The 19794-nt window shown below is 44.1% G+C and overlaps 1 protein-coding gene across 1 annotated transcript; it reads left to right on the top strand.

The window, feature by feature from the left end:
- The first annotated feature begins 11988 nt into the window (after positions 1-11988).
- LOC145389963 (zinc finger MYM-type protein 1-like) lies at positions 11989-12906 on the top strand. Its single transcript, XM_080265064.1, has one exon. It carries the CDS (start codon positions 11989-11991, stop codon positions 12904-12906), a length of 918 nt encoding a protein of 305 aa, XP_080121190.1.
- Positions 12907-19794: the final 6888 nt, after the last annotated feature.

Here is a 19794-nt window from a genome sequence, read left to right as displayed (position 1 = left end):
AAAAGGACTCCCGTGGGAATTGTTGTATGCTTATGATTTGGTGTTGATTGCAAAGAATGAAAGGGAGGCGGAGGAAATGTTTAGGAAGTGGAGAGATGGTATGGGGCAAAAGGGTTTAAGGGTAAATGCAGATAAAACAAAAGTGATGATATCTAGGGTTGGTGGCGGTACTGTCAAAGACGAGGGAGAGTGGCCATGTGCAGTTTGCCATAAGGGCGTGGGAAGTAATTCCATCTTGTGCGGTGTGTGTGATAAATGGGTGCATAAGAGATGTAGTGGTATCAGAGGTAGACTGCGAGATAATGCTGATTTTATGTGTACGGCGTGCCGGGGTGAGCAGGTGGAGATTGTCAAACGTGAAAGGATTGAACTTGCTGGTGAATCTCTTGAGTGTGTGGAAGAGTTTTGTTATTTGGGAGACATGTTGTGTGCTGGAGGTGAGGCTGGAGCTAGCTCTGTGGCTAGGGTGAAAAGTGGTTGGAAGAAGTTCAGGGAGCTCTTGCCTCTCCTGACATTGAGAGGGCTCTCCCTACGTGCTAAGGGGTCTTTGTATGCAGCATGTGTTAGGAATGTAATGCTGTATGGCAGTGAGACCTGGGCAGTGAAGGAGGAAGGCATTCGCTGGCTCAGACATACAGAAATGACAATGATTAGGTGGATGTGCAGTGCGTCCCTGCGTCCAAGGCCTGGAGGGGCTGGGTTTACAATGGAAGAGTTGAGAGGTAGGATGGGACTGGAGTGTATTGGTGTTGTGATGAGGAGAGGTAGCTTGAGGTGGTTTGGACATGTGAAGAGGATGGGGGATGATAATTGGGTGAGGAAGGTGAGAAGTGTTAATATTGGGGGTGGGGTTATAAGGGGTAGACCAAGAAAGACATGGGACGAGGTCATGAAGTGTGACCTTAGGGTTAAGGGACTGAACAGGGAGGCTGCAATGGATCGTGCAGCGTGGAGAGCCGCCATTAGGTGACCAAAGCCGACACATGCAAGCATGCTGGAGCCTTTAAAAACGAAAACGAAAACGAAACACATGCATTTCATAAAACCCATCCAATAAGCCATCCAACTTTTCAAGTTAAATAATTCCTGTCAACCCTCATTATGTACTCCCCCATACAAATGTCATCCAATCATCATCTATCTGCTCAGCAAAAAATCAAACACACACCAAAATGAGATACTGGTCTCTGGTTTGAATAAATCTACACCACCTGCCTACATATAGCCGGACCCTTTAATCCTGTAAGGGGTGGCCACAAACAAATTGCCTCCAAGTCACCCTGTCTCCTGCCATTTCACTGCTCCCCCCCTCTCATATACCTCTCCATTCCTACCTTATCCTCAGTCTCCTCTTCCTTCTCCCTCAACTCCTTATGCCAAATGAGGAGGATGGTGGACCGTAGGAGAAAGGGAACTTCTGGTTTCCAGTCCAGGCAGCTGGCTGGTATTAACGTGGCAGCTGGTTGCTATTAATTTTGCTGTCTTCTCCCCCCCTGCTCCCTCTCTGTAGGCGGTTTCCATGGCTCAGTCAACTCACACACCTGAAAATATACTATACATTAGTTCTTTCCTTTCAAACCTTGATTAACAAAAGTAGCTTGTTGGCAGCAAGAACATTATCATCTGGAGACAACATGAGTTAAATAACTTGGCAATACCAAATGCAAGATGTTTTTAATAATAATTCATCCATCTACCCATCATCCAATCCTACACTGCCCCATGTGGAGCATAGGAGCCCAGGGCTAGGCAACTGGTCCCGACATTTAAGATGAGAGTGACCAGCCTCACTCATTCCTGAGTGGCATTACATAAGCAATCAACCCCAACCACCCCTTGGATATAAACCTTCACCGGCTCAATCCAATTGGAACATCACAATTACCCACTAACCCACCAGGCGCCAAAATCTGGTTATATGGTTACAACCCAGAATAGTAAATGGTTTCCTGATATAGACATAATTTCCATCAGTAACCTTCAGAATGACACCAAGGTGTAATGTACAAAATAATTCGCTATGGAAAAGGTGTTAGGAAATCTCAAGTCACATATAATATGGCCCAAAAGCTTATGACATCTAACCTTCAATCCGATGACCTAACAGTAATGAGGGGGATATGAAGACTAAAGCTCACCCTTTCAATTAGGAAAGGTTGCTTCCTAAATGAACAAAATTGCTTGTCGGTATCCACACTATAATGAACCCCTTCAATACGATGTCTACTAGATTTAATTATTGCAACTGCCACGAGATTTCATTCAACTTATGACATCTCAAAACTCTTCATCTTAAGTGGAACTGCCGAGACAGACAAAGAAAGAGACAGACGGAAGCAGAGACTAGCAGAGAGACAGAGGCACAAGCAGAGGAAGATTTAGAGGAAGAGAGATTGGATCACTTGCAAGGACAGGGAAAACTGAGGAGAGGAAATCAGGTAAGGAGAAGGGTAGAAGGACAGAGAGAGAGACTGAGACAGAAAGCAGGAGGGAGAGACAGAGAACATGATGCAGAGGTGAGTGTATGCAACTGAGTGAGGTAAACGTGAGAGGATGCGGGGTTTGGAAGTGGATGAAATGGAACGATTCTTTCAGTCCAAAATGGAAGAGGCTGAAAGAGTGCGTAGGATGGGAGCAAGAAAGAGGAAGGAGAAAATAAGTTACTTAATGACCAAGTGTAAGATGGTGAATTGAAGTAGGAAATGCAAATGTGGAAGACAGGAAGACAAAAGATTATTAATGAGAAGCAGTGGAAAATAGTGATTTGAAAGCAGGAAATGCATACATGGAAGGCAAGACAATGCTTGATAGTGTCCTGGTACCAACACAGACGTCTGGCAGTGAAATATGAACAGTGATGGCGAGGTAAACAAAGAATATTTACAGTCCCACTATATTTTTCATTCTGAAGTAAGGGGAAGAGCTGTGAAATACAACACTTTCTGTTTAAATTTTAACAATTGAACAGAAGACAGAGCTGTGAAATAACTATGCACCTCATATTTCAAGAAATATATTATGAGGGAGGGGGTGAGTTGGGGGGAGGGGAGTCAAATGGTGGGTGACAGAATGACATGGAGGCGTTTTGTCTGCGGCCACCCTTTGCGGGATTAGGGCGTCGGGCTATAGATAGATAGATAGAACTTTTTTTTTAGCATAAACAAATATTTTGGCTACTCAGAACTATCATACATGCTGAAATGTATGGGGAAATATTGTTTGGTTTCAGTTTCATGGATGGGAGAGAATTCGTTACCTTTCTGTTTGATTTAGTTCAGGAAGACAGCTGTTCAGGAGAGGAGCATAAACACCCCAAAGAGGAGAGAGAGAGAGAGAGAGAGAGAGAGAGAGAGAGAGAGAGAGAGAGAGAGAGAGAGCACAAAAACCAAACACAAAACAGCCAAAGAGAACTACAACACTGGAAAAAGAGAAAGAAAAAGGAACTCGAGAGCATAAAAACATGTACGCCTTCAACAGAATACCTTGGGTTATATATATATATATATATATATATATATATATATGTGTGTGTGTGTGTGTGTGTGTGTGTGTGTGTTGAATTGTCTGTGTGTATGCAGGAGAGCCTGTGTATGCGTCGTGGAGGGACACTGCGTTTGGAAGGATGGCCGAGTTCATAGTAATCCTTTGTGGATGGAGGTTTGGGTATGCATGTTAATAAATATGTCTGTGTGTGTGTGGGGGGGAGGAAATATAGCAGTGTCTAAGGTGAATCTGCAGCATGTGTGTAAGTGCAGTAGTGTGTGGGACGGTGTGGCCTTATGTGTTCAGGGACAGCTGCATGTATAGGAAGGTATGGCTATGTATATAGAAACAGAACTTTGTGTGTCGATTTATGGATATGTATGTGTATATGAATCAACATTTGTGGAGATGTCATAGTGTAGGAATGATTGGAGGTGCGGGTTACGTCTGTTGAGGTGGACCTACGTGTGTGGAAGTGAGGTTGGGGTTCCATAGGTGGAGAGAGGGCTACGTGTGAAGGTTTGCATATGTAAAGGAGTGGGTGTTTGTGTGGAGGGATAGCGTGTGTCCTTGGAGGCGAGACTGTGCAGAGATGTGGCTGTGTGCCTGGACGTGTGGTGGGATGCTGGTGTGGTTCTGTGTTAGGTTGTCTTTGTGTCTGTGTTTGTGAACGTGTGCCTGTTTGTATATATATATATATATATATATATATATATATATATATATATGTGTGTGTGTGTGTGTGTGCAAACGTGTGTACTTGACTGATATCCACATGCATACACACAAAGGCCAGGACACACAGAGTAGTTGTTTATGTGTGTGGGTTTATGAATTGACTACACTTACACTCAGGCCAGGACAGACATAGGGTAGTGTGTGTGTGTGTGTGTGTGTGTGTGTGTGTGTGTGTGTGTGTGTGTGTGTTTGTATGTGTTAACAGAATACACATACAGAGTACCATGTGTGTGAACAGACTAAATATGCAGAGTAGCATGGAGTAAATATATATATATATATATATATATATATATATATATATATATATATTACAGAGAGAGAGAGAGAGAGAGTATAAATTTTTCTTTACAGAACACAACTCACACACCGTAAACACACACACACAGACAGACACAGACACAGACAGACAGACAGACAGACAGACACACACACACACACAGATACACACACACATAGACAGACACACACACACCATCTTCTACTTGTACACAGAACCGGCGAAACTTGGACTGTTACACCCGTAGACTTTCAGAGAGGATAATTTCTTATATAGCGATTTTATGGGCGACCGAAAGTTAGGTTAGGTCACTTTGGGCAGGGTTTGGTCTGATTAGATAATTTTTGGTTGGGTTGGGTTCAGATCGACTACATATAGACGGATTAGGTTAGATTGCTTTAGAATAGCTCGGTTTTGATATATTTTGGGTTGGGTTCTCTTGGGTTGGGTTAGGCTGGGTTAGGTTTCGGTTGGATTTGGTCATTTGAGGCTTGAGTGGGTTTCGCTAGGTCGGGTATGGTATGGTTAAGTGAGACTGGGTAGGATTAGGCAGGGTTAGATGCAGTTAGGCTGCGTCAGAATTAGTTAGTTTAGGTATGGGGAGGTTACGTGAGATAGTGAGGTTAAATACAATTAGACTGGGTTAGGTGAGGTTAAGTTAGATTAGATAAGGTTAATTTAGGTTGCATTAGGTCATTCGAGGATAGGCAGGGTTCAGTTCCAGCAAATATGGATAGGTTAGGTAAGACTGGACTAAAACAAATTGGTTTATGCATTGCAGTCTTTTGTTGGGCGGTCCTTCCAAAGTCAAGCTTCACAAGAGGTGGACGTGGTTTTGTGTGTGTGTGTGTGTGTGTGTGTGTGTGTGTGTGTGTGTGTGTTCTAATACAGTCTCCCCATTCCTCTTATTTTTTTTACGTCATTATTATCCACACAAAAGAAACCTACTGTAACTTATAAAAGATACTGTACCCACACAGTGAAATTGTGGGAAGTGCCATAATAGAACGAATTAAGTCCGACCAGAATCGTATTCTTCCATATGAATAGTTATCTATCTATCTATCTACTGTATCTATTGCCAGATGCCTCAATCCCGTTTGGGGTGGCCACAAACAAATCGCCTCTAGGTCGCCCTATCCCCCGCCATTTCACTGCCCTGCTCCCAACTCACACCCCCCTCTCTCATATACCTCTCCACCCCATCCCTCAATCTCATTGTCGGCCTCCCCCTCCCTCTTCCCCCTCCGCCTCACTCACATACACTCTCTTCGTCAGTCTTTCACCCTCCATCCTCTCCACATGGCCAAACCACCTCAGTGTGTTCCTCATAACGCTTCCTATCACATCCACATCCACACCACAACGCTCCTTTATATCCTCATTCGTCAGCCTGTCTCTCCACGTGACTCCACAGGCTCCTCTTAAATAACTCATTTCCACTGCTCTCACTCTTGACTTGTGTCTTTCCAACAATGTCCAAGCTTTACTTCCGTACGTTAGAGTTGGTATCACAATACTGTCATGTAGTAACTTTTTCACTTCCATGCTCACTTCCCTGTTTCTTATCACTGCTTTCAAGGAACCAGCAACCTTTCTTCCCTGCTGTACCCTTTCAACCACTTCACCCTCCAAACCTCGATCCTTACTCATCACACTGCCCAAATACTTAAACGTACTCACATTTTCCAATTCCTCACCATCCAACCTCGCTATACATTCACTAACTTCACCTCTCTCAAAGACCATCACTTTACTCTTCCCTACATTCACCTTTAGGTTCCGTTTCTTACACACTCTCTCAAACTCATTCACCAAGCCTTGCAGCTCCCCTTCGTCTTCACTCAACAACACAGTATCATCTGCAAACAACAGTACAGGGAGTTTCCAAACACTATCTTCTCTCACCAGGGCCACTCCAACATCCACTACCCTACCTTGTACCTCTTTTATTACCCCATCCATGTACACATTGAACAACCATGGAGACATGACACATCCCTGTTTCAAACCAACTTTCAAAGAGAAAAATTCACTTAGTTCACCATCCACACGCACTGCAGCCTTCGCACCATCGTACATACTCTTCACAGCATTCAACAACTTCCCATCTACTCCATATATTCTTAACACTTTCCACAATCCTTGTCTATCCACCCTGTCATATGCTTTTTCCAAATCCATGAAAGCTGCATACAACTTCTTTCCCTTCTCTAGAAACTTTTCCACTAAAGATCTAAGAATGAATATCTGATCTACACAACCTCTTCCCTTCCTAAAGCCTCCCTGTTCTTCTCCAACTAATTTCTCTAACTCTGTCTATAAGTATCCTACCATACACTTTTCCTATTATACTAAGAAGACAAATGACCCTATGATTACCACACACTTCTTTTTCCCCTTTTCCTTTGTACAAGGGAATAATTATACCTGACTTCCAATCCTCCGGGACTCTACCTTCCTCCCAGGCCAATCTGCATATCTTCCACATCCATTCTACTACTATCTCTCCCCCATGCTTCAGCATTTCACCACACACTCCATCAATTCCTGGGGCTTTCCCCGATTTAACTTTCTTCATTGCTTCCACAACTTCTATCCTACTGATTTCTTCCTGTCCTCTCACCTCCCTCCTTCTCCCTGCCATTCCCCAGCCAGTTATACTTGCATTACTTCCATCCTCTACGTTCAACAATTCCTTAAAGTGTTCTCTCCATCTGCTCACTTTTTCTCCCTTCTCCACTAGTAATCTACCATTTTTATCTTTCACTCCCCTGCTAACTTCACTTCCACCCTGTCTTACTCTTTTCACTTCTCTCCAGAACATTTTCTTACAGTCCCTCCACTTTACACTCAAATTCCTTCCAAATTCCTCATCCACTCTCTTCTTACTCTCTCTTACTAATCTTTTCACCTCTCTCTTTCTTTCCACATATAACTCTCTCTTCCGCTTCTCAACTTCTTCCACGCCCCTATTTCTCATCCATTCATTGTATGCTTTCTTCTTTTGTCCCACAGCCTGTTTCACCTCTTCAGTCCACCACGCTGTTCCTTGCACCCCCCTCCGTCTTCTCTTCCTTCCACACACCACATCACATGCTGCACATATTTCTTCTGTAAATATCTTACACACACCTTCCACGTCTCCCATCTGCTCCAATTCATATTTGCCCAATCGTTCCTCCACTTCTCTCTTATACTCTGCCTTTTTCTCATCCTCTTGTAACCTCTTCACTCTCCTTGCAACTACTCCTTCCTCTCGTCTTTCCCTTCTTCTATTCCTCCATCTTACTTGCATCCTAATTCTGGCCACCACCAAGTAGTGGTCAGAAAGTCCACTCCCCCAACCTCTATACACTCTTGCATCCTTTACACATCTTCGCATCCTTTCATCCACACACACATAATCAATCATTGCCTTCCTTTCATTCAGTTCACCACCCACCCTTCTCATCACTCGCCATGTATACCTGTGGATCATTTTATGCCTGAAGAGGGTATTGGCTATCACCAGCCCCCTCCCAGCACAAATGTCCACTAACGCACTGCCATTCTCATCTATCTCAGCAGGCACACCCCACTCACCAACTATTCCATCCACCTTCACATTACCAACCTTACAATTCATATCACCAATCAAAAACACTCTCTCATTCCTTCCAAACTTTTCCATGCACACTTCCACATTTGTCCAGAACTCTTCTCTCACTCTTCTAGCACGATCTTGCGTTGGCGCATACACATACACAATTGCCCACATTTGTATTCCAACTTTCAACTTTACCCACACAATCCTTGACCCAACTGATCCATACTGTCTTATGCTCTTCTTCCATCTTTTACTCACAACTATACATACTCCTTCCTTTGCCCTCTCATTCTCATCTACTCCTGCACATATACCCCATCCATACTCCCATTCTCTCACACTTTCTCCTCTCCATTTTGTTTCAGTTATTCCACATACATCCACTTTCGCACCCTCAAGCACCTGGACAATCTCTCTCTCTTTCACCTCATCGACACAGTGAAATCAAGACCTACTGTAACGACATCTTACACCGAGATGGTTATATCGTGAACATGGGCCTCGTCTAGTTCCTATGTTGGTATGTAAACCCAAATGCTTAACATCTATCTATCTATCTATAGCCCGACGCCCGAATCCCGCAAAAGGGTGGCCGCAGAGAAAACGCCTCCAAGTCGCTCTGTCACCCACCATTTGACTACTCTCCTCCCAACTCCGCCCCCCCCCTCCCTCTTATACCTCTCAACTCCATCCCTCCACCTCATCCTCGGTCTACCCCTCCCTCTCCCTCCCTCCACCTCACCTACATACACCCTCTTATTTAGTCTTTCATTCTCCATTCTCTTCACATGTCCAAACCACCTCAGTGCATTTCTCCTAATCTTCTCAACCACATTCACATCCACCCCACAACGTTCCTTCACTTCTTCATTCGTCAACCTGTCCCTCCACGTCACTCCACATGCTCCTCTCAAGTAACTCATTTCCACTGCTCTCACTCTTGACTTGTTCCCCTCTTGCAAGGTCCACGCCTCGCTTCCATACGTCAGGGTAGGGATCACAATACTATCATGCAGTGACTTCTTAACTTCCATACTCACCTCCCTATTTCTCATCATTCCTTTCAGTGCACAAACAACCTTCCTTCCCTGCTGTACCCTTTCACGCACTTCATCCCCCAAAGTTCCATCCTTACTCATCACACTACCCAAGTACTTGAATGCACTCACATTCTCCGTATCCTCACCAACTAACCTCACTGCACACTCTGTGACTTCATTCCCCTCGAATACCACAACTTTACTTTTGTGATGAGTAAGGATGGAGGTTTGGAGGGTGAAGTGCTTGAAAGGGTACAGCAGGGAAGAAAGGTTGCTGGTTCTTTGAAAGCAGTGAAAAGAAACAGGGAAGTGAGCATGGAAGTGAAAAAGTTACTACATGACAGCAGTGGCGGCACCATGGGGGGGTTTGGGGGGGCTGAAGCCCCCCAATAATGAGCCAAGCCCCCCCCATCAGCCCCCCCCAATATTGCCAGATTCCAAAGGCGAATTTAGGCAGAACGTCCCTTATTTGAACTTTCAATTTTGTATTACTAGTTACAAATAATACACAAAAGTTGACGAAACGAAGTGTTATAAGTTTAGGAAAAGATTCAAGACAATAGATTAAATCGTGATTATTATTTTTAGCTGTTAGCATTTAGCAGATTCTGAATGATAGTAATTTCACGGAAATTACGGAAAATTTATCAGTTGACTCAACTTCTAAGGAAAACTTCCAGCCTAGTTCTAATACTAAGGGTAACTTATGTTATAATATATTCTGTGAAATTCTTGTAATTCAGATGGTTAGTTTACATATCCTATAATGAAAATGATAAGTGAAAGTAAATTACAGCATTATTTTATTAAACTACATTAGCCATTCTTTTAGTGTATTACGACTGTACGATTATTATCTCGTCTTCAGAAATATAATTGAATGTCGATTATGTCATAATTCGAGGCAGGAAGTTAATAAATTTGAATATATTTGATTAAAATGAAGTAAAGGATTCACATTGCTATAGGGCCTACATGGTCCTAGGCTCCTAGCCTAGCCCAGCATTAACGAATCGAGTGCACGATGAGCCATTCCTGTTCGATTCCTGTCAGCTACCAGACCAGTCTACCATGTGACGCGGTTGTGTGTAGATCTCCGAGTCTGTTGGCTGTTAATTGCTTAGTTCTGTAGACACTGAATTACTGAGCAGCTGAGCTTATTAGTTGTGGTTTTTGTCTTGCACTGATTTACAGGTATGGTGTAAGTTGATTTTTTTCTACTTAAAAATGTATATAGGCTACTATAAGATTATAAGAAGCTGTGGAAGGAAGACTAAAATAGTGTGAAAATATCTGGTCTGTTGTAATGCTAATATGCAGTTTTATGCTTCTGTGATCTGTGTGCTTGTTTATGCTGTTTTCCCTGTTTATGAAAGTAACTGATGGTGGTTTATCATATTTGATCACATAGGCCGGTTTGATCATGGAACGCTACCTGTTACCCAAGATCCCCAAGAAGAGGCTGCGAGATGATGATCCTCCTACAGACACACCTGCTGTTAATGAGGACCTGGACAGTGGTGATCGTGATTGTGAGTCTGCAGCCTTACTAGGTGAGGCTAGTGCAGAACCCCAGCCACAAGAGGGCACTTCTCACACCCATGGTGAGAAACTACTACCTGGACCCAAGGACCTGAGCCAGCTTCCAGATAGTGGTCCCACCTGTCCAGACTTGAAGAGATACCCAGCCACAGAATACAGTAGCCAGTCAAGGTCATTCAACAAGAACTGGCGTGATCATCATTCGTGGCTGGAGTACTCCACGACCCTAGATGCTGCATTCTGCTTTGCATGTCGTCATTTCGGTCATGTACACTTAAGCAAATGTGAGAAGTCCTTCACCCATGACGGCTTTCGGAACTGGAAGAAGGCAACCTCATCTCTGAAGTCTCATGATAATTCAGCAGGACACAAGTTCTCTATGCAAGCTTGGGCAGAGTTTAAGATGCAGAAAACAACAGGTTCTAGGATCATACATGCTTTTAATACCAACCATGAAAAAACTGTAAAGAAAAACAGACATTACATTAGAGCAGTAATACACTTACTGCTCTACACAGGCTGCCAAAATGTTGCCCAAAGAGGTCACAAGGAAGACACTGATTCTGGCAACAAAGGTAACTTCCTGGAACTGCTGGACCTGATTTCCAGGTATGATGACATTGTCAAAAAGAAACTCAGTGGTGGTCCTGGCAATGCTAAATATACTCACCACGATATCCAAATGAACTGCTCGCCATCATAGCTTCAATAATCAGAGAGGACATCAGCAACGAGGTCCTAAGAGCAGAGCATTTTGCCCTAATGGTGGATGAGACCAAGGATATCAGCAAACAAGAACAGCTGTTCATTGTGGTGAGGTATCTCCACAAACAGAGCCTTCATGAGGTGTTCCTTGACTTCACAGCAGCCGAGGGTCTGGATGCAGACTCATTGCTCAACAAGATCTTGGAGACCCTGGCAAAATGTGGTATTGACCACAACGCCTGCATTGGCCAGTGCTACGATGGAGCTACAGTCATGTCAGGGCACATCAGTGGTATACAGGAGAGGTTTAGGAGAAAGGTACCACAGGCTGTGTATGTCCACTGTTATGCTCACAGGCTCAACCTTGTGCTCGTTGATTGTGTACACAATATCCAGGCTGCAGCAGAGTTTTTTGTGGCTATACAGATTTTGTACAAGTTCTTCTCTATGTCAGTAGTACATGAAGAATTTATAAAGGTGCAAAAAGAATTAAATCCCACAAGGCAGCACATAGAGTTGAAGCAACTGACACAAGATGGACCTTCCAACATGCTGCTTGTCTGGCAGTGAAAAGAACCCTACCTGCCATAGTGACAACCTTGAAACGTCTCATGGAGGGAGACAATGCACACACAGCCACTGAGGCAAAGGGCCTGTGCATCCTGCTAGATCAGCAATTTGTGACAATTCTGATGGCCATGGAAAAAGTGTTACTGATGACCAAACAACTGTCAAACCACCTCCAGTCACATGACCTTCAGCTGGCCTCTGCAGAGGACTTGATGCAGTCTGTCATGTCTGGACTGACAGAAATGAGGACTGAAGCTGCCTGGAAGGAGTTAGAGGAGGCTGCTGAGGAATTGTGCAAGGTAGTTGGGATACGCACTGAGACTGAGCGTCCAGGTAGACAACGATCTGCTCCCAGACACCTGGATGAATTCATCATAACATCCAGTACAGGTCAGAGGGATGGAGCTATACCAGATGCCAGGAGAAGGACCTTCTATGCCATCATAGACAGAATGCTCAATGAGCTGAGCAGGCGATTTTCATCTGATGCCTGTAATGTTCTGATGGGTGCTGCTGCCTTGAATCCTAAGCACATTACATTTCTGAACAAAAATGCGCTGTCAGGAATGGCAGCCAATTATGGAGTGGCAGAGGGTGATCTTGCAGTGAAGGTCCACCAATTGACAAGACTAATAGCTAGGAAGGGAGACAATGGCCTAGAAGTGTCCACACCACTTGAGCTCGCAGCCATGCTGGAGCCATACAAGGACGCCTTTATAGATCTGTATAAAATTGTATGCATTGCAGTGACCCTCCCTGTCACCTCAGCTGCCTATGAGAGGAGCTTCTCATGTCTGAAACTCCTCAAGACATACTTGAGGAACAGCAGTGGCAACAACCGCACCAGTAACCTTGCTGTAATATCAATTAATTCTAGGAGGGCCAAACAGCTGAACATTGATGCCATTATAGACACATTTGCTGCCAATCACCAGAACAGGCGCATAGTTTTAAAGTAACGTGACAGTCGTTACACCTTGATTTAATAATTCTTCTGCTTCTTCAGACTGTATTAACTTCATTACATAGAATTTTTTTCTGTCATGTTAACTGCTTGCTTACACATGACGTCTAAATTAATTGAGTTAAACTTCAATCTTATGGAATAAACTGGAAATAATAAATGTTATTATGTTGCGTATACATTAATCTGAATTTCCTTGCTAGTTTTATGTCTTTCATTTGGCAGAATTTTTGATGAGATAAGAAATGTTATACATTAACACCGCAGTTTCAAAGAGCACAGGTGTCTAAAATGAACCTCAGTACATTCGGATATTATGAATATGTACATACCAATTTTCCATCAACACTTCAGTTTCATGACATTTTGTGAAGCCCCCCAACATTTTTCACCAGCCCCTCCTCAGCCCCCTAATGAAAATTTCCTGGCGCCGCCACTGCATGACAGTATTGTGATACCAACTCTAACGTATGGAAGTGAAGCTTGGATGTTGTTGGAAGGACACAAGTCAAGAGTGAGAGCAGTGGAAATGAGTTATTTAAGAGAAGCCTGTGGAGTCACATGGAGAGACAGGCTGACGAATGAGGATATAAAGGAGCGTTGTGGTGTTGATGTGGATGTGATAGGAAGCGTTATGAGGAACACACTGACGTTGTTTGGCCATGTGGAGAGGATGGACGGTGAAAGACTGACGAAGAGAGTGTATGTGAGTGAGGTGGAGGGGGAAGAGAGAGGGGGAGGCCGAGGATGAGATGGAGGGATGGGGTGGAGAGGTATATGAGAGAGGGGGGTGTGAGTTGGGAGCAGGGCAGTGAAATGGCGGGGGACAGGGCGACTTGGAGGCGATTTGTTTGTGGCCACCCCAAACGGGATTGAGGAGTCTGGCAATAGATAGATAGATAGAACTTTCAGATTCCTCCTCCTACACACTGTCCCAAATTCATTCACCAAACCTTGCAACTCTCATTCATCTTCACTCAACAATACTGTATCATCAGCAAACAGCAACACCGGAAGCTTCCAAATGCTTAACATAATGTCTGAATTAATGGCATATCTGTCACACTGATCAGAATTAAGACGTACTGTAACGATATCTTATACATGTACTTTATGGGTCATAACCAGGACAACACAACTCTCATCTAGTTCCTATGTTGATATATAAACCCAAATATCTAAGTATGTATGGACGAACTAATGGCATACTCATCATATTTATCAGAATTAACTTATTATAAATCAATTACTTACTTACTAGGTACTGTGCTATATAATAGAGTAGTTTTCTCAATATTCATTGTACTCACCAAAGATCCTGAGATGGGTGAAAACAGAGGAGGAAGGTACACACTGTCCCTGCAAGGAAAATGGAATGATTACTATAACTGCACAATATATGGCTACATAAAACTAATATTATAATTGTGGATTTCTCTCAGAATAAGGCATAAAAAATTGTCATTCCAATTTGCGAATATCTCTGCACGTACATGTTATCTCATGCATGGTGTACACTAACATTTTTTTTTATATATATGCTTGCCTGGTGCACGTGTGAGTGAATGTGTGAATATTTTACGTATACATGTGTGTGTGTGTGTGTGTGTGTGTGTGTGTGTGTGTGTGTGTGTGTGTGAGCGCATGTGTTTGCTTCGTGTTCCATGTGTTTTCTGTATCTGGTGCCCCGTTATTCGTCTGTTTTATATATTTTGTTTGTGCTTTGTGTTACTGGAGCTTTATATGCTTGTATGTCTCGTGTGACTAAAGGTGAACTGCTTAAGAACAGTTCCTTTTATAGATACGATTGCTTCTTCAGGAATACAGCAAATGTTTTCAGTTTATTTCGCTCTGTGGACGAGTGTATAACAGCGTCGTGGAAAATACTGGAATTAGAAAAACTGCAGTAGATACAGCCTTGTGTACCAGATATCCTGCCCAAGTTTCATTAGCAGATACGTTGTCCAAGTTGAATAAAATCGTCTGAAGTAAGAATAAGCTTGAAGATACATTGCTGTACTGAAAGTCATTGGATATGCCTTGTTTTATGTCTTTTCATATGTGGCTGCCAGATAACAGACTCAGGTTCAGTCATTTATGGCAAGCGTTAATAGATATGCTCAGTGCCTCCTACTTCCCTCTCGTGCAAGGGTGTTTATTGTCTATTACACTCCTGCTATTGGTAATTTGTCAAGAGCATGTTTTTAGCTTCCTACCTCCCTCGTGCAAGGCTTTTTACTGCTGATTACACACACCATAAAGGGAGTCGCACACGTCCTGTCTGATTAAACAATGACAACTCTCTCAAATCATTCATGGTCTTCTCATAGCCTTCATCAGCCTCTGAACCACGTAGTCTCGTCTGCTTATACTTGAACTCCTCATAGTCCTCATCAGCCTAAGAACTACCTATGACTAGCATCCAGCACGGTAAATGTTTCCCTGGTGTACAGGAAACCATTTGGCTTGTCACTCAGTGTAGAGTCACCCACAGGCAGAAGGAAGGGGAAAGAATGAAGGAAAGAAAGACAGAAGAGGGGGTGTAAAGTCACCTGTAAGCAGAAGGATGAGGAAAGAATTAAGGAAAGAAAGAGAGAAGAGGATGGAAGGAAAGAAGGATGGAGGAGAGGAAAGGGCAGACCCTCGAGAGCAGCTCTACAACGAGTGAGTGGATGGTGAGCGCTCCCACCTACCACAAATAATAATAATAGTAATAATAATAAGTACTTTAATAACCCTGTCTCCTGCCATGTCACTGATCCCCCCCTCTCATATACCTCTCCATTCCTACCTTATCCTCAGTCTCCCCTTCCTTCTCCCTCAACTCCCTATGCCAAATGAGGAGGATGGTGGACCGTAGGAGAAAGGGAACTTCTGGTTTCCTGTCCAGGCAGCTGGCTGGTATTAACGTGGCAGCTGGTTGGTATTAATTTGGCTTTCTTCTCCCCCCCTGATCCCTCTCTGTAGGCGGTTTCCATGGCTCAGTCAACTCACACACCTGAAAATATACTATACATTAGTTCTTTCCTTTCAAACCTTGATTAACAAAAGTAGCTTGTTGGCAGCAAGAACATTATCATCTGGAGACAACATGAGTTAAATAACTTGGCAATAACAAATGCAAGATGTTTTCAATAATAATTCATCCATCCATCCATCATCCAATCCTACATTGCCCCATGTGGAGCATAGGAGCCCGGGGCTAGGTAACTGGTCCCGACAATTATGATGAGAGTGACCAGCCTCACTCATCCCTGAGTGGCATTACATAAGCAATCAACCCCAACCATCCCTTGGATATAAACCTTCACCGGCTCAATCCAATTGGAAAATCACAATTACCCACTAAATCACCAGGCGCCAAAATTTGGTTATATGGTTTCAACCCAGCATAGTAAATGGTTTCCTGGTGCACAGGAAACCATTTGACTTGTCACTCAGTGTAGTCACCCACAGGCTGAAGGAAGGGGAAAGAATGAAGGAAAGAAAGACAGAAGAGGGAATGTAAAGTCACCCGTAGGCAGAAGGACAAGGAAAGAATGAAGGAAAGAAAGACAGAAGAGAATTGAAGGAAAGAAGGATGGAGGAGAGGAAAGGGCAGACACCCGAGAACAGCGCTACATCGAGTGAGTGGATGGTGAGCGCCCCCACCTACCACAAATAATAATAATAGTAATAATAATAACTACTTTAAGAATAAAGAGAACTACTCTAAGTCTCAATGGTATGCCTAATGGGCCACATCCCCACACATCATTCAAGCCCCTGAAATCCTGATACCACAACACAGGCATAACTATCCACACACAGGAGGAGGCCGTAGCATGGGCCGAACAGGGTAGTATCCCCGAGGGGAATGGGAATGCTGGTGATAGGGAGAGCTGCAGCTCCTGTTTCACTAGCTATCTAACCATCCCCCTTTGCTGACCTTTTCAGTGTGACAGCAACATGGAGAGTAGACCAGCATACTCTCCCAAACATTTCCTCTAACTATCTATGCACTACACCACATGCACTTTACATTTCACACAACGTATCCCACTACGTTACAGGGGTTGGCGCCAGCAAGGGCATGCGGCCAGAAAACTACGCCCCCGTTACCTAGTGGCGGACTTCTGGGGGGAGGCGTGGTGTGGGTTCCGCCGGCATAGATCATGGGTCCAGGGCGAGATGGGGCTCGGGCCTGTGCTAGAGGGTACAGGGCATTGCGGTTCCCAGGCTGCTGCTTACGCCCAATAGAGAGGGGCCCGAACCTGGGAGTAGCGCCCCAGGAGGCTGCCCTATCAGTGGGTGTATAATGGCGGGATAGTTGCAGTGCCAAGACGCGCTTGGAGGGTGTCCCTGCAGCTGTCCTGGCAGGATGCCCCGAGGCCACTACCACAGCCACTGGTAAGCTGGTGGGCTAGGGGTCCCAGATCCATTGCCTGGACCTGGAACTGTGCAGTGAGTGGGACCTGTGCTGTGTCTGTCCCCCTTTATTAATACTGATGATGACAAAACAAAATAAGTTTCAAAGCAAGCCTGAGGACAGTAAATCATCCATGGGGATGAGGGTGGGCTCACGGAATGTGGGAAGTTTGAGGGGAAGAGCAGGGGAAGTCGTTGAGGCATTCAGTAGGAGGTGGGTGGATGTGGCGTGTTTGCAGGAAGTCTGGTACAGGGGTGGATCAGCCAGAAAGATTGTTGGGAAGGACTGTTGCTATAAGATGTTTTGGCAGGGGGTGACAGACGGATATGGAGGTGTTGGTGTGATGGTTGCGGAGAAATGGGTGGAATATGTTATAAATGTTTTGAGAGTAAGCGATAGGATATTGGTAGTGAAAATTCTGTTGGAAAGAAAGATAGCTGTGATTATATCGGCATATGCTCCACAGGCAGGATTGGATGAATCAAAGAAAGATAGATTTTGGGATGATTTAATATGTGTAGTGGGTGGTATGCGGGATGATGAGATAGTGATTTTGGGAGGGGACTTAAATGGTCATGTAGGTGAAGCAGCACAAGGTTATGAAGGAGTGCATGGGGGATGTGCATATGGTCTAAGGAATGCAGAAGGGGAAAGGATACTCGAGTTTGGGGAGGCAACGGACATGATTGTGTGCAACACATATTTTAGGAAAAGAGACAGTAGGTTAATTACATATGAGTCTGTGGGAAATAGCAGTCAGATAGATTATTCTCTGGTTAGGAGGGCCGATAGGAGGTTAGTGAGGGATGTTAAAGTTATAGGAAGTGAGGAGTGTGTGCAGCAGCACAAACTATTGATTTGTGATATGGTGCTTAAAGAACAAGTGATGAAAAAGAGGACTTATGTACCTAGGAGGAAAATATGGAAGCTGAAAAACCAAGTAGTAAGGGATGCCTTCTATAGCGAGTTGAGGAGAGTGGTGGCTGAACAGGGAGCTGTAGACAGAGGCGTTAATGAACAGTACAGAGCCCTCAAGAAATAGTTCTTGAGAGTTACTGATGTAACATGCGGCTGGACAAGAGGACCACCAAGACATAAAGTAACTTGGTGGTGGGATGAGGGTGTAGAAGTTGCAATTAAGGAGAAAAGAAGGCTTTTCCGGGAATGGAAGAAGGGTGGTAGCAAAGAGGAATATTTGGCTGCCAAGCGTAAGGCTAGGAGAGAGGTATACAGGGCAAAGTCTGAGTCACAGAGACAATTACTTGATAACCTAAATCATGGGGAAAGGAAAAATATATTTAGGGTGGCAGGTCAGGTGAAGAGGGATAATCGGGATATCATAGGTGAGCAGTGTGTGAAGAATCATGAAGGAAAGTTAGTGGTGAACAGTGAGGATATTAAAGATGCATGGAGAGAGCATTATAACCGGTTGTTGAATGAGGAGTTTGACTGGGACAGGGAAGGTTTGGAGCCAGCAGATCCAGTGTCTGGCCCTTGGCCTTTGATTGATACTGCTACTGTGAGTGAGGCAATAGGCAGGATGAGGGTGGGGAAGGCAGCAGGTGTGTCTGGGTTGACTGCCGAAATGTTGAAGGCCTAAGGCGATATAGGGGTGAGTTTAGTCACTGACCTGATAAATAGGATTATTTAGAAGTGTGTTGTCCCAGATGATTGGCTGAAGTGTGTAATTGTAAATGTGTATAAAGTGATGCCCTGGAAAGAGCAAATTACAGAGGTATAAAGCATTTAGATCAGATAATGAAGGTAATGAAGAGAGTTTTAGAAGGTATGATTACAGAAAGAGTGAATATTGATGAGATGCAGTTTGGGTTTATGCCAGGTAGGGGGACCACTGATGCCATATTCATTCTTCGACAGCTTCAGGAAAAATATATATTGGTAGGAGAAAGGATCTTTATTTCGTTTTTGTTCATTTGGAAAAGGCCTTTGACAGAGTCCCTAGAGAGGTGGTGAAGTGGGCAATGAGAAAGCTTGGCTTGGAGGAGTGGCTGGTTAGGGTGGTTATGGCTATGTATGTGGGTCCTCACACCCAGGTGAGAGTGAATGGAGATTTGAGTGATGAGTTTTCCGTGAATGTTGGTGTGCATCAGGGGTCAGTCTTGAGTCCCATGTTGTTTATCATGGTACTTGAAGCCCTTTCACGTGACTTTAGAAACGGACTCCCGTGGGAGTTGTTGAATGCTGATGATTTGGTGTTGATTGCAGAGAATGAAAGGGAGGCGGAGGAAATGTTTAGGAAGTGGAGAGATGGTATGGGGCAAAAGGGTTTAAGGGTAAATGCAGATAAAACAAAAGTGATGATATCTAGGGTTGGTGGCGGTACTGTCAAAGACGAGGGAGAGTGGCCATGTGCAGTTTGCCATAAGGGCGTGGGAAGTAATTCCATCTTGTGCGGTGTGTGTGATAAATGGGTGCATAAGAGATGTAGTGGTATCAGAGGTAGACTGCGAGACA

This window comes from Coenobita brevimanus, unplaced genomic scaffold (genome assembly GCF_032717465.1).
Source record: "Coenobita brevimanus isolate Jiangsu-jjx unplaced genomic scaffold, ASM3271746v2 jjx.HiC_scaffold_2659, whole genome shotgun sequence".
In the NCBI taxonomy this organism is placed as follows: Eukaryota; Metazoa; Arthropoda; class Malacostraca; order Decapoda; family Coenobitidae; genus Coenobita; species Coenobita brevimanus.
This window is presented reverse-complemented; position numbering and strand designations above follow the sequence as displayed.